This window comes from Bos indicus, chromosome 8 (assembly GCF_029378745.1).
Source record: "Bos indicus isolate NIAB-ARS_2022 breed Sahiwal x Tharparkar chromosome 8, NIAB-ARS_B.indTharparkar_mat_pri_1.0, whole genome shotgun sequence".
Lineage (NCBI taxonomy): Eukaryota > Metazoa > Chordata > Mammalia > Artiodactyla > Bovidae > Bos > Bos indicus.
The window spans coordinates 95125253-95137865 of NC_091767.1; the positions used below are offsets into that span (position 1 = coordinate 95125253).

The 12613-nt window shown below is 36.8% G+C and overlaps 1 protein-coding gene across 4 annotated transcripts in view; it reads left to right on the forward strand.

Annotated features, from left to right (window-relative positions):
• The window catches only part of SLC44A1 (solute carrier family 44 member 1), a 231916-nt gene that overhangs the window by 161542 nt on the left and 57761 nt on the right, over positions 1-12613 (forward strand). For all 4 annotated transcript variants that reach the window (XM_070795224.1, XM_070795226.1, XM_070795225.1 and 1 more), the window contains exons 13-14: positions 3950-4087; positions 11825-12061. In XM_070795224.1, the coding sequence (XP_070651325.1) occupies positions 3950-4087; positions 11825-12061 (375 nt within the window). The remainder of the gene's footprint in view (positions 1-3949; positions 4088-11824; positions 12062-12613) is intronic.

Genomic DNA, 12613 nt, shown 5'->3' on the forward strand with positions numbered 1-12613 from the left:
GGACTTGCAAGAGTCTTCTCCAACACCACAGTTCAAAACCATCAAGTCTTCGGTGCTCAGCTTGCTTTATAGTCCAACTCTCACATCCATAATGACTACTGGAGAAACCATAGCTTTGACTAGATAGACCTTTGTTGGCAAAGTAATGTCTCTGCTTTTTAATATGCTATTTAGGTTGGTCATAGCTTTTCTCCCAAAGAGCAAGCGTCTCAATTTCATGGCTACAGTCACCATCTGTAGTGATTTTGGAGCCCAAAAAAATAAAGTCTGCCACTGTTGCCATTGTTTCCCCATCTATTTGCCATGAAAGATGCCATGATCTTAGTTTTTTGAATGTTGAGTTTTAAGCCAGCTTTTCACTCTCCTCTTTCACCTTCATCCAGAGGCTCTTTAGTTCCTCTTCACTTTCTGCCATAACATTGGTGTCATCTACATGCCTGAGGTTATTGACATTTCTCCCAGCAGTCTTGATTCCAGCTTCTGCTTCATCCAACCCAGCATTTCTCATGATGTACTCTGCATATAAATTAAATAAGCAGGGTGACAATATACAGCCTTGATGTACTCTTTCCCCAATTTGTAACTGGTCCATTGTTCCATGTCTGGTTCTAACTGTTGCTTCTTGACCTGCATACAGATTTCTCAGGAAGTAGGTAAGATGGTCTAGTATTCCCATGTCTTTAAGAATTTTCCACAGTTTGTTGTCATGCACACAGTCAAAGGCTTTAGCCTAGTCAATGAACCAGAAGTAGATGTTTTTCTGGAATTCTCTTCCTTTTTCTATGATTGTTTCTGCCAACGGTTGTTGGCAATTTGATCTCTGATTCCTCTGCCTTTTCTAAATCCAGCTTGAACATTTGGAAGTTTTCGGTTCACATACTGTTGAAGCCTAGCTGGGAGAATTTTCAGCATTACTTTGCTAACAAGTGAAATGAATGCAGTTGTACAGTACTTTGAACATTTGGGATTGGAATGAAAACTGACCTTTTCCAGTCCTGTGGTTGCTGTGGAGATTTCCAAATTTGGTGCCAAATTGAGTGCAACACTTAACAGCATCGTCTTTGAGGATTTGAAATAGCTCAGCTGGAATTCCATCGACTCCACTACCTTTGTTTGGAGTGATGCTTCCTAAGGCCCACTTGACTTTGCACTCCAAAATGTCTGGTTCTAGATCAATGATCACACCATTGTGGTTGTGTGGGCCATTAAGATCTTTTTTTTTTATAGTTCTGTGTATTCTTGCCACCTCTTCTTAATATCTTCTGCTTCTGCTAGGTCCATACCATTTCTGTCCTTTATTGTGCCCATCTTTGCATGAGAAGTTCCCTTGATATCTCTAATTTTCTTGAAGCGATCTCTAGTCTTTCCCATCCTATAGTTTTCCTCTATTTCTTTATATTGATCACTGAGGAAGGCTTTCTTATCTCTCCTTGCTATTCTTTGGAACTCTGCATTCAGATGGGTATATCTTTCCTTTTCTCCTGTGCCCTTTGCTTCTCTTCTTTTCTCAGCTATTTGTAAGGCCTCCTCAGATAACCACTTTGCCTTCTTGCATTTTTTCTTTGGGGATCGTTTTGATCGCCACCTCCTGAACAGTATTGCGAACCTCCGTCCATAGTTCTTCAGATCTATATGTATCAGATCTAATCCTTTGAATTTATTTGTCACTTCCACTGCGTAATCATAACAGATTTGATTTAGGTCATACCTAAATGGCCTGGTGGTTTTCCCTACTTTCTTCAATTTAAGTCTGAATTTTGTAATAAGGAGTTCATGATCTGAGCCACAGTCAGCTCCTGGTCTTGTTTTTGCTGACTGTATAGAGCTTCATCTTCATTTGCAAAGAATAGAATACATCTGACTTCAGTATTGACCAACTGGTGATGTCCATGTTGTCTCATGTGTTGTTGGAACAGTGTGTTTGCTCTGACCAGTGCGTTCTCTTGGCAAAACTCTGTTAGCCTTTGCTCTGCTTCATTTTGTGCTCCAAGGCCAAACTTGCCTGTTACTTCAGGTATATCTTGACTTCCTACTTTTGCATTCCAGTCCACTGTGATGAAAAGGACATCTTTTTTTGGTGTTAGTTCTAGAGAACCTATGTAGGTCTTCATAGAACCATTCAACTTTATCTTCTTTGGCATTAGTGATTGGGGCATAGACTTGGATGGCTTGCCTTGGAAGCGAACCAAGTTCGTTCTGTCATTTTTGAGATTGCACCCAGGTACTGCATTTTGGACTCTATTGTTGACTATGAGGGCTACCTCATACAAGCTATGCCAATCTGTATGAAGACATTTCCTGTATTAAGATCATACTGTGTTTCTCAAAGAACGCTGTTATTTCCTGCTGTTCCAATACCGAATAAAGTTTATGAACCACAAATAGTGACCTACTCAGTACAGTAGTCTCTCTTTGGCCCTGAAAAGTTCTGCATTTTTAACCAATGAAATTAATCATATAATGGCAAATTAAATTTTTGATGACTCCAACCTCATCTTCATACCCAGTTCGTAATAACTAACGAGCGTACAATTGGAACACTCATAAATTAAAGACTCTCTCTTCTGATCTCAGTGTTTAAAACGTTACAGACAACACAGTGTAAAGTATGCCTTTGTGTTCTGCGTTTTTCCTGCAACTTCATATTTTGGGCTCACCAACAATTTCTTAAGTCAGCAGTAAGCCAAAAATTGCTCAGGACTGTAAATTTTCAGTACAAAGTCCATATACTTTCCCTTCTTAAGACTCAGACATATTTCATGTTATGTTACTTATTCACATTTTCCAGAAAATGTCAGTTCTATTCTAGAATGTAATGTAGAAAAGAAGAAAAAAAAAATCAGAGTGACTATTAGTCAAAGAAAACATGGGGAGACAGAAGCAGGTATGATTGGATAAAATATGTCAGCTGGGTTCTGAGTACTACAGGAGAAAAAAAACCAGCCCAGTCTAGCCCCAACAAGAGCAAGATTGAGAAAGGGGTGGGGGTGGGAAGAAGGGGAGAGATTCTTAGGTATTTATTAGCTTCTGTAACTGAGAAGTACAGAATCTGGCTGGTTCCTAACCATGTAAAGATTGTCACCAAGGGCAGGTACCTGGTTTCTCTCTCTGCTCCGACTTCCATTATGTTTGCGAGACAGGCATGGTCGTTTGTATCCTCACACCTTACATCCAGGTACATGAGAGAGCTCCTCTGTCAGAACACCTACGGAAGAGAAAGAAAACTTTTTTTCCCAGAAGCCCAAGGGAACATCTTTTACTTTCATTGGCTCTGATTCGTTTATGTACCAATTCCTGAAGCAGTCACTGTGGGTGAAACATGTTGATTGACTTACATCGATCAAAGCTTACCCCCAGAGCTGGAGGTAGTGTCAACCTCACTCAGACTCCAAGAGAATGAGAAAGCATTGTTTTCTCAAACGGGATTTGATGTTCTGCCCCAGGAGGGAGAGGTATAAAATCAGCAGCAAAAGTTGTCTACTGCTAGAACTGTGAGAAGTGACAGCACAGAAGAAAGTGCCAAGGAGGAGGAAATAGATGTTCCCAATATAACAGCACAGCAATCTGGTGCCTTTATATGTGCGTGTAGCTTTTAAAGCATCACTGAAATGCCTAGCGATGAACCCAAAGTATCTTGGAAAGGTTAAATTATGGTTGATTTACTAAGACAGGGAAGAAGGTAATGAATGTTGGAAAGGTTTATGTGTGTTTTAATAAAAGTCAATGTTTTTAAAGGACCGAAACTAGGCCATCTGAGTTCTCTTTACCATATCAGGTTTTTTTTTTTTTTTAAATGTCTTATATTTCCTTGTGCTTAATCTAAATCTGTACCTCACCAAAGCCATGGGTTTAACTGTGAAATATTTTTGCAAGCTATGCTTTAACTATCCTTGGTTTAAATTGTAAAGATAACATTTACTGATAAAGAATTGTTTTCGCTTTTGTCCAGAATGCATACACAGCCACAGCTATCAACAGCACCAATTTCTGCACCTCAGCGAAGGATGCCTTTGTCATTCTCGTGGAGAATGCTTTGCGAGTAGCTGCCATCAACACAGTGGGGGATTTCATGTTATTCCTAGGCAAGGTAATAAAACCAAGTATATTATCTGAGACATACAGTAAATTTTCATATATGCAATAGTTGCTTTTCAATTTAAAACATATATGAAGCCCACCAAAAACGTAAAAGTCACAAAATATAAAGCAAGCACTTACAGAGCCCTCAATATGTATCAGGCATTTTTCTAAGTACTTTACATGTATTGTGCTCATTTAATCCTCATAACAAATTTGTAATGGAAGTTCTATTATTATCTATTAACTTCATGATACAGATGAGGAATCAGAGGCAAACACAGTTAAGTAATTTTCCCGTGATTCTCCTGACATATTTTGAAATAAGAAACAGTCCATGTGGTGGCTAGGACCACTGCACCTGAAGCCTGGCTGCCTGAATGAAAATCCTGGTCTCACTAGCTGTATGACTTAAGGCAGGGTACATAACCACTCTGTGCCTCTCTTTGTCCATCTGTGAAATTGGTGTCACAATAGTGCCAAACCCCTAGAGTTGTGAGGATTAGGCTAATTAATATGTGTAGAGTACCTAAGATAGTGCCTGAGACATTGTAGGTTCTTGATGAATATTAATGGTCATTGTTAACTATATATAAATCCCTTAAAATAGAACTGTTAGGGAATGAGAGTTAACTGTCCTCAAGCATCTTTTTATTCTATGCTATTAAAATCTGAAAAATATTAGATAACATTATAATTGGGGTTCATTGTATCTATATTTCAAACCATAAAATACTCAGAAAATTTAAGATACTACTACTATAACCTAATAACTTATTTTTATATTTACCTCCCATATTTTTCATAGGCTTATATGTCTATAGTATAACAGTCCTACTATACATACCTATTTGTTCCACTCTTTTCACTTCATATTCTATTATGTATTTTTTCATTTTGCTTTGATAACCTTAATAATTACTCATTATCATGATGGCCACTATTCCATCAAATGCTGTTCTCTTACTATTGAGCACTTTTTACTCCAGCCACTGTGCTTTTGAAAGGAAAAGCACATTTTTCCCTTGCAAAGGAAAAGGGAAAACGTATTTGATGTTGAAAGGCATTGATTAGCACTATGTAGGTTTTTTAATTTATTTTTCAATTGGAATATAATTGCTTTACAATGTTGTATTGGTTTCTGCTATGAAATAGTGTGAATCAGCTCTAAGTATACATATATCCCCTCCCTCTGGAGCCTCCCTCCCACCCCTAACCCTCATCCCATAGCACTGTGTAGTTTTTAAGTTCTCAGGCAACAGTCATCTAAGAAGAATTATACAACTGTACAGATAGTTATTTTGTTTTGTAATTAAACATATATTATGACTCCTGGATTTTTGTCATGTTTTTACAATAAGAAACTTTTTATAGTAAGAATGAAATGAGTTAATTCATATGAAGGACTAAATACAGGTCTGACCCTGTTACTAACCATTACTGTTATTTATGTACTATATGAATAACTCAGGGAGACCCCAGACTTTTGGTTTATTTTTTACATATTTATATTTGAGCCCTAGTACCTAAAAAGCAACTTAAAAACATATATAAATATAAATATACAGAGCAATTAAAAAGTTTTTGAAACTTACTGGGTACCAGGCACTGAGGGCAGTGCTTTATGTTTACATTTGGTCCCCCCTCCCTCCACCCTCTAAGGAGAGCTACTACTATTATCTTCATTTTACAGCAAAGGAAACCAAAGTTTAGAGAGCTAAGTAGGTTGTCCAAATTTAGAAAACTCAAATGTGGCAGAGCTGGAGTTCAGATTCAGATCTGTCTGACTTCAAAGTTTTTAATCACTGTGAGCTATAATTGCCTTAACTGACAAAAATTTTGTCCCTGGGCCTTTTTCCCTGAAGCCTTTTGATTCAGTGATTCTGATGATGGTAAACTACTAGAGATAATTCTAAATACAGCATTATTTATAATAGTGACCAAATATAAGCAGTCTACTGCCTAATAATAAAAGTTGGAAGTAATAATCTGCAGACTATTTGCCTATTAAACCTTTTTTTTTTTTTTTTTAATTTTTTTGGCCATGCCATGCAATCTTTAAGAGCTAGTTCCCTGGCCAGAGATTGAACTTGTGCCCTCCACAGTGAAAGCACTGTGGTTTTAACCACTGAACCATCAGGGAATTCCCTAATTATGTTTTTTTATTAAGAGTTTATAATATGATTGTGTATAATATGGTAAATGGAAAAGCTGAGTAAAACTACTAGACTATCACAGAACTGTTTAAAAATGTGCATAAGAAAAAAATTAAAATTAGTATCTCAAAATGTTAACAATGATTGCTTTCAGGCATTGAAAACATTTGTGATTCTAAACCCTTCTCCCACTTTACCATGGCAAAGTTTCTATGCATTTTTTTATAATGGAAAAATATATACATGATAAAATGTAGTGTTTTAAAATTGGCTTTGAGCTTTTCAGCAGCCTTTTTTTTCTTAGGTTTTTTTCTTATGTTTCTCATAACCTTTTAGTCATTAAACAAGTATAGAGTACCTACTAGTAATGTACCAGGGCCTTTTCTGGATGCTGGTTATAATACTAGTCAATAAAGTGAATTTAAAATCTGGTAGAAAAGACAGTTTTGTATCCCTTTTTTCATTTCATATTATAAGCATTTCTCATTTTATTAAAAATGTCTTAAATGTGATTATACAATTGTATCATTTATTTAACAAAGCCTTTGTTTTTTACTATTGAACTTTCCTCAATTTTTTTTACTATTATAAAGTGTACTATAGTGAAACTTTTGTATACCAATTTTGCCCACAGTAATACTTATGTCCTAAGGCCAGAATTGTAGAAGTGGAATTAATGAGTTCAAGTACATAATAGGATTTTTGATATGTATTTCCAAGTTGCTTTCCAGCAAAGTATAATTTTGAGTAATATATCTAATGTTATTTACAAAAAGACCTAAGACCATGAAAGATAAACAGTTTTTAAACTGACAAATCAAAAAAGGAAAAAGATAAGAGAAAAAAAAAAAAAACTTCTGGGTTTCTAACTTACTAAAATGAATTTCTTGTTTTCCTTTTTCTTTTTTTGGTTGTTTTCCTTTTTCAAAACTGTACTTCTGATCACAAAATACAATAAATCTTTTTAAAGAGTTTCTTTTGTTACAGTTAATGAACTTAACTGAAATTAGTGAAATTAATAGCTACTAGTATGCAGAAATAGTTTTTGGTCAGATAGTTCAACTAGATAGACCATAATAAACATAAAAGTGTTAGGAACAGATTATTAGTGCATTCAACAACTTGGATGAATCTTGAGGGAATTATGCTGAGTGAAAAATGCCAATCCCAGAAGATTAAGTATTGTATGATTCTATTTATACAACTTTCTTGAAATGACATTATAGAAATGGAGACCATATATGTGGTTGCCAAGTCAGTGATGGGGTTGGGGGGAAGTAGGGAAAGGTATAAAAAATTAAAATGAAGGAGGCTTGTGATGATGGGAATGTTGCTATCTTTACTGTACTGGTGTCAGTATCTAGATTTTGACTTTGTATTCACTACTGTCAATATAATTTTGCAAACTGTTATTACTGAAGGGAACTGGATAAATGGTACATGGGGTTTGTTCTGTGTTACTTTTCTACTATTTCACATTAATCCATAATTATTTCAGAATTTAAAATTTAATTTTCAAAACCTTGATTTTAGAAAGAAAACAAAAAATAGTGTCATGGATTTTGTTTCTGTGAAGCCCCAGTGAGTTTATGGAATGGTAAATTAGATTTAGAAGAGACCCTAGTTCCTCCAGTTTAGCGGCTTATGACCTATGATTGCTGGCCTATAGGGTCCTCAAAGGTTAAGAATAAAGATGTAGAAGCTATATTTCAACATTTTAAAGTGTAATAGATATTGCATATTTATATTACTTTATGTCTATTTGATAATACTTTTTGTGACACTCCTTATATGTCCTAGTTGACAGTTTAATCTGAGTTCATTCAATTAAAAAATGAAAATATAAATTGTTACTTAAAGGTGCTATTTTATTGGTAAACAAAATCTTTCAAAACATGGGTTTCATGGGAGAAAAGGCATCATAAATCCAAGACTGATGACCAAAAAAAGGGAAGAAACTAAGATTCCCAGCCACTATGTAAAATGCTTTCAGAATGCTTATTTTAACAATTACAGGGCGTATGTCACATTGTATCTCTTTTAAAGATGGATAAATAGGCTCAGAAAAGTTAAATGAACTTGCTTAGTCACAAAACTAAAAACTACTAACTCAGATTCAATCTTACATCTTTCTGACTCCAAAACTAGTATCCTTTCTTCCTGCTTCTCACATTCTACCCTGATTTGCCAATAATTTAACCTTTATTATAAGATTGTCTAAACTTTTAAAATTACATATCGTATTAAAAATTTTGAGCACACTTCCCCAGTATATTTATTTATTTATGATATATGCATAGCTTTTAATAAAAAATAAATTTTTAGCATATGAGAAATATAAATAGAAGTCCCAAGTGATTCTCTTGAATACTCCCTTGGCTATGTGTACTCCACCACGAAGGACACCCACCAGGTATATAGAGCCGTACTACTTGTAGGCTGTGAGGCTAAGACTCACTGGGGGTACTTTTAAAATGAATATTGCTGACTTCATCTTAAATCCAATCAATCAGACTCTCTGGGGGCAAGGCTCAAGAATCTGCATTTTATTCACAAACTCCCCGAGTGATTCCTAGCCCACCTGATAATTTGATAACCACTAATTGAACTGTGAACTTCCTGATGTTCAAGCTGGTTTTAGAAAAGGCAGAGGAACCAGAGATCAAATTGCCAACATCCACTAGATCATAGAAAAAGCAAGAGAGTTCCAGAAAAACATCTATTTCTGCTATATTGACTATGCCAAAGCCTTTGACTGTGTGGATCACAATAAACTGTGGAAAATTCTGAAAGAGATGGGAATACCAGACCACCTGATCTGCCTCTTGAGAAATTTGTATGCAGGTCAGGAAGCAACAGTTAGAACTGGACATGGAACAACAGACTGGTTCCAAATAGGAAAAGGAGTTCGTCAAGGCTGTATATTGTCATCCTGTTTATTTAACTTATATGCAGAGTACATCATGAGAAATGCTGGACTGGAAGAAACACAAGCTGGAATCAAGATTGCCAAGAGAAATACCAATAACCTCAGATATGCAGATGACACCACCCTTATGGCAGAAAGTGAAGAGGAACTCAAAAGCCTCTTGAAGAAAGTGAAAGAGGAGAGTGAAAAAGTTGGCTTAAAGCTCAACATTCAGAAAACGAAGATCATGGCATCCCGTCCCACCACTTCATGGGAACTAGATGGGGAAACAGTGGAAACAGTGTGAGACTTTATTTTTTGGGGCTCCAAAATCACTACAGATGGTGACTGCAGCCATGAAATTAAAAGACGCTTACTCCTTGGAAGGAAAGTTATGACCAACCTAGATAGCATATTCAAAAGCAGAGACATTACTTTGCCAACAAAGGTCCGTCTAGTCAAGGCTATGGTTTTTCCAGTGGTCATGTATGGATGTGAGAGTTGGACTGTGAAGAAGGCTGAGCGCCGAAGAATTGATGCTTTTGAACTTGGAGAAGACTCTTGAGAGTCCCTTGGACTGCAAGGAGATCCAACCAGTCCATTCTGAAGGAGATCAGCCCTGGGATTTCTTTGGAAGGAACGATGCTAAAGCTGAAAGTCCAGTACTTTGGCCACCTCATGCGAAGAGTCGACTCATTGGAAAAGACTCTGATGCTGGGAGGGATTGGGGGCAGGAGGAGAAGGGGACGACAGAGGATGAGATGGCTGGATGGCGTCACTGACTCGATGGACGTGAGTCTGAGTGAACTCCGGGAGTTGGTGATGGACAGGGAGGCCTGGCGTGCTGCGATTCATGGGGTCGCAAAGAGTTGGACACGACTGAGCGACTGATCTGATCTGATCTGAATTGTATCCTCTGCTTGAAGGGATGCATGATACCCTTTCGTTATACTAGGGAGTAATTCTTACATTTCTTTGACTTTTTAAGCTAAATATCACTGATTTTCATAGTTGTTTCTCATGTGACAGTATTCTACCTCAACAGCTTTTGTCTCAACATCTACTTTGCCTGAACCACATCTTCTGCCTATTATTGACTTTGACATTCAAACGTGGCTTTAACTTTTCGTGTCAAGAGAGAGCATAAAGCAGCTCAGTTCTCCTATAGGGTAGATATAAAAACATTGAAGAAAAGGGTAAGAAATAACTCACTCTAAAATTGAAACAAACAAACAAACAAAAAACTGAAACCAGAAGAGAGAAAAAAAAGGGGGAGGGGGTACTAATTAGCTGTTTGTGGACATTATCCCAGAAATAACTCATCATGAGAGAAGATTCTTAAATGTATTGCCACAAAAATGATGGGAGGGGAGCAGACCCAGCTTTGCTCCCTAACATCATCTGAGAGAGGGATCAATTTGTAGCTTAACCAGTATATCCTCTGATGCATTATAATTCCTGGTTAAGATAATGATGAATGAGAGATGCTTTTGTGTTGACAAACAGTAGGGGAAAGACAAAAGAATTCCCAGTCTCTTGTCTTCAACCCTGGGCAAGGAAAGGCTGCTGTGGTTCTTGAGGACTCTTTCTTTTTCTTTGTTATTTACAGCTTGATGCTAGGCCAGGTGAAGGGCTGGGCAAGAGTGAGGCTAGGATTCAGTGTACCTATTACTGTGATGTATCAGTATCCAAGTATTTGCTGAATGTTTACCTGGAAAGAGCAATGGGGTTGGCATCACAAGACTATATTTTGAGTGGTATCTGCTCTTTATTTTACTCTGTGGCCTTGGGCGGGTCAGCTAGGCTCTCTACGAATGTTTCCCAATCTATAATACAAGGGTGATAATGTTCACTATAAGCTATTCATAGGGTTATTGAAAAACTGAAATAAAATAAATGGACCGCAGAAAATTTAAAGTGCTGCATGTGTGGTGATGAAGCATCAGAGTAGGTGGTTCTTGACAGTGAGCAAATGGCTATTTCTTTTATTTTTACAGCATGAATGCGTTTGGCAATCTCTTTCTTCACAAATAGTCCAAATCAACACTTCATAGCAAATCGTATTAAACATACCACATGTTCTATGGGAAATAAAATACAAAGAGAAAGCTCTCAGAGATGTTGGTTGCAGCATAATCTGAAAACAACGTCTCCAAATGTAGGAGAAAGGTTAAATAAATTTTAAACCACCCACAGAATGAAAAGAGTGTAGCTGAATATGTACTTAAGAAGCATGTATTATATATAAATATTAATGAGCTTTTAATGATTTGTTTCTATAGCATTTCATATATGTAAAAATACTTAGAAAAAATACACAGCGATACTCTGCAATGTCAGTAATTTTCTTCTGCATGCTAAGAGTGTGTGTAGTTTTTTTTTCTAAGATAGGTATACATTTCTCTTAGAGAGTGCCACAGATGCTAAATAAGTGAAGTCTTAGGGAACAAGCATACCACTTGGAAAACTTGCTTATTTTTATTGTCAACATGGATGATGTTTTATGTTACATGATACACATGTATATGCCTATCTATGGATTATAATTTCTAAGTTGAGGGGGCGTGAATTCATACAGCCATCATTTCTAAATAGTAAAGAGGATTGTATGTCTGCAGATGATGAAGAAATAAAGGTTTTCTGCAGGAGGTTATTCAGTGTGGTCTTTTTTTCTCCATTTCAGGTGCTGATAGTCTGCAGCACGGGTCTGGCGGGGGTTATGCTGCTCAACTACCAACAGGATTACACAGTATGGGTGCTGCCTCTGATCATCGTCTGCCTCTTTGCTTTCCTAGTCGCCCATTGCTTCCTGTCCATTTATGAAATGGTAGTGGATGTTTTATTCTTGTGTTTTGCCGTTGATACAAAATACAATGATGGGAGCCCAGGCAGAGAATTTTATATGGATAAAGTACTGATGGTAAGTACTTCAAATACCCTCTATTGCTTTGAGGATTAAAAATACTAATATAAATATTGTAAAACATTCTCTATGTTTAATTCCCATTATATGCAACTGAGTAATTAAGAATTAATCTGTAGCACTCATGAATGAGGCTAGTCTTGGGGAAGTCAGGGAAGAAGACCCTTTTGGCAAGAATGAGACCATTTCAATCTGCCTAGCTAGAGCAGTATCCCACTAAGAGTCCTGAGTGCACAATGCTCCCTTCTGCAGTTAGATGAACTTACGTAGGCATTTTTAGCCCTTGAAACTGCAATGTTGGACCGCTCACGTTCTAAGTGCCTTTTCTGAATCAGGATTCAAAGACAAAAAGTTTTATTTCCCGGGTTGTAGTGCCTACCTGTATTTCTCCATCCACCACTTTTCTAAATATTATTGCTGTCAACCTGTTAAAACTCTTTATCCTAGGTATGCCAAGCCAAATTGAAGATGTTTTGTAATGAATACAGATTATCAGACCCATGACTGGTAGATTGTATTGTTTTCCGTTAGTCAAGATCCAAACCTTTA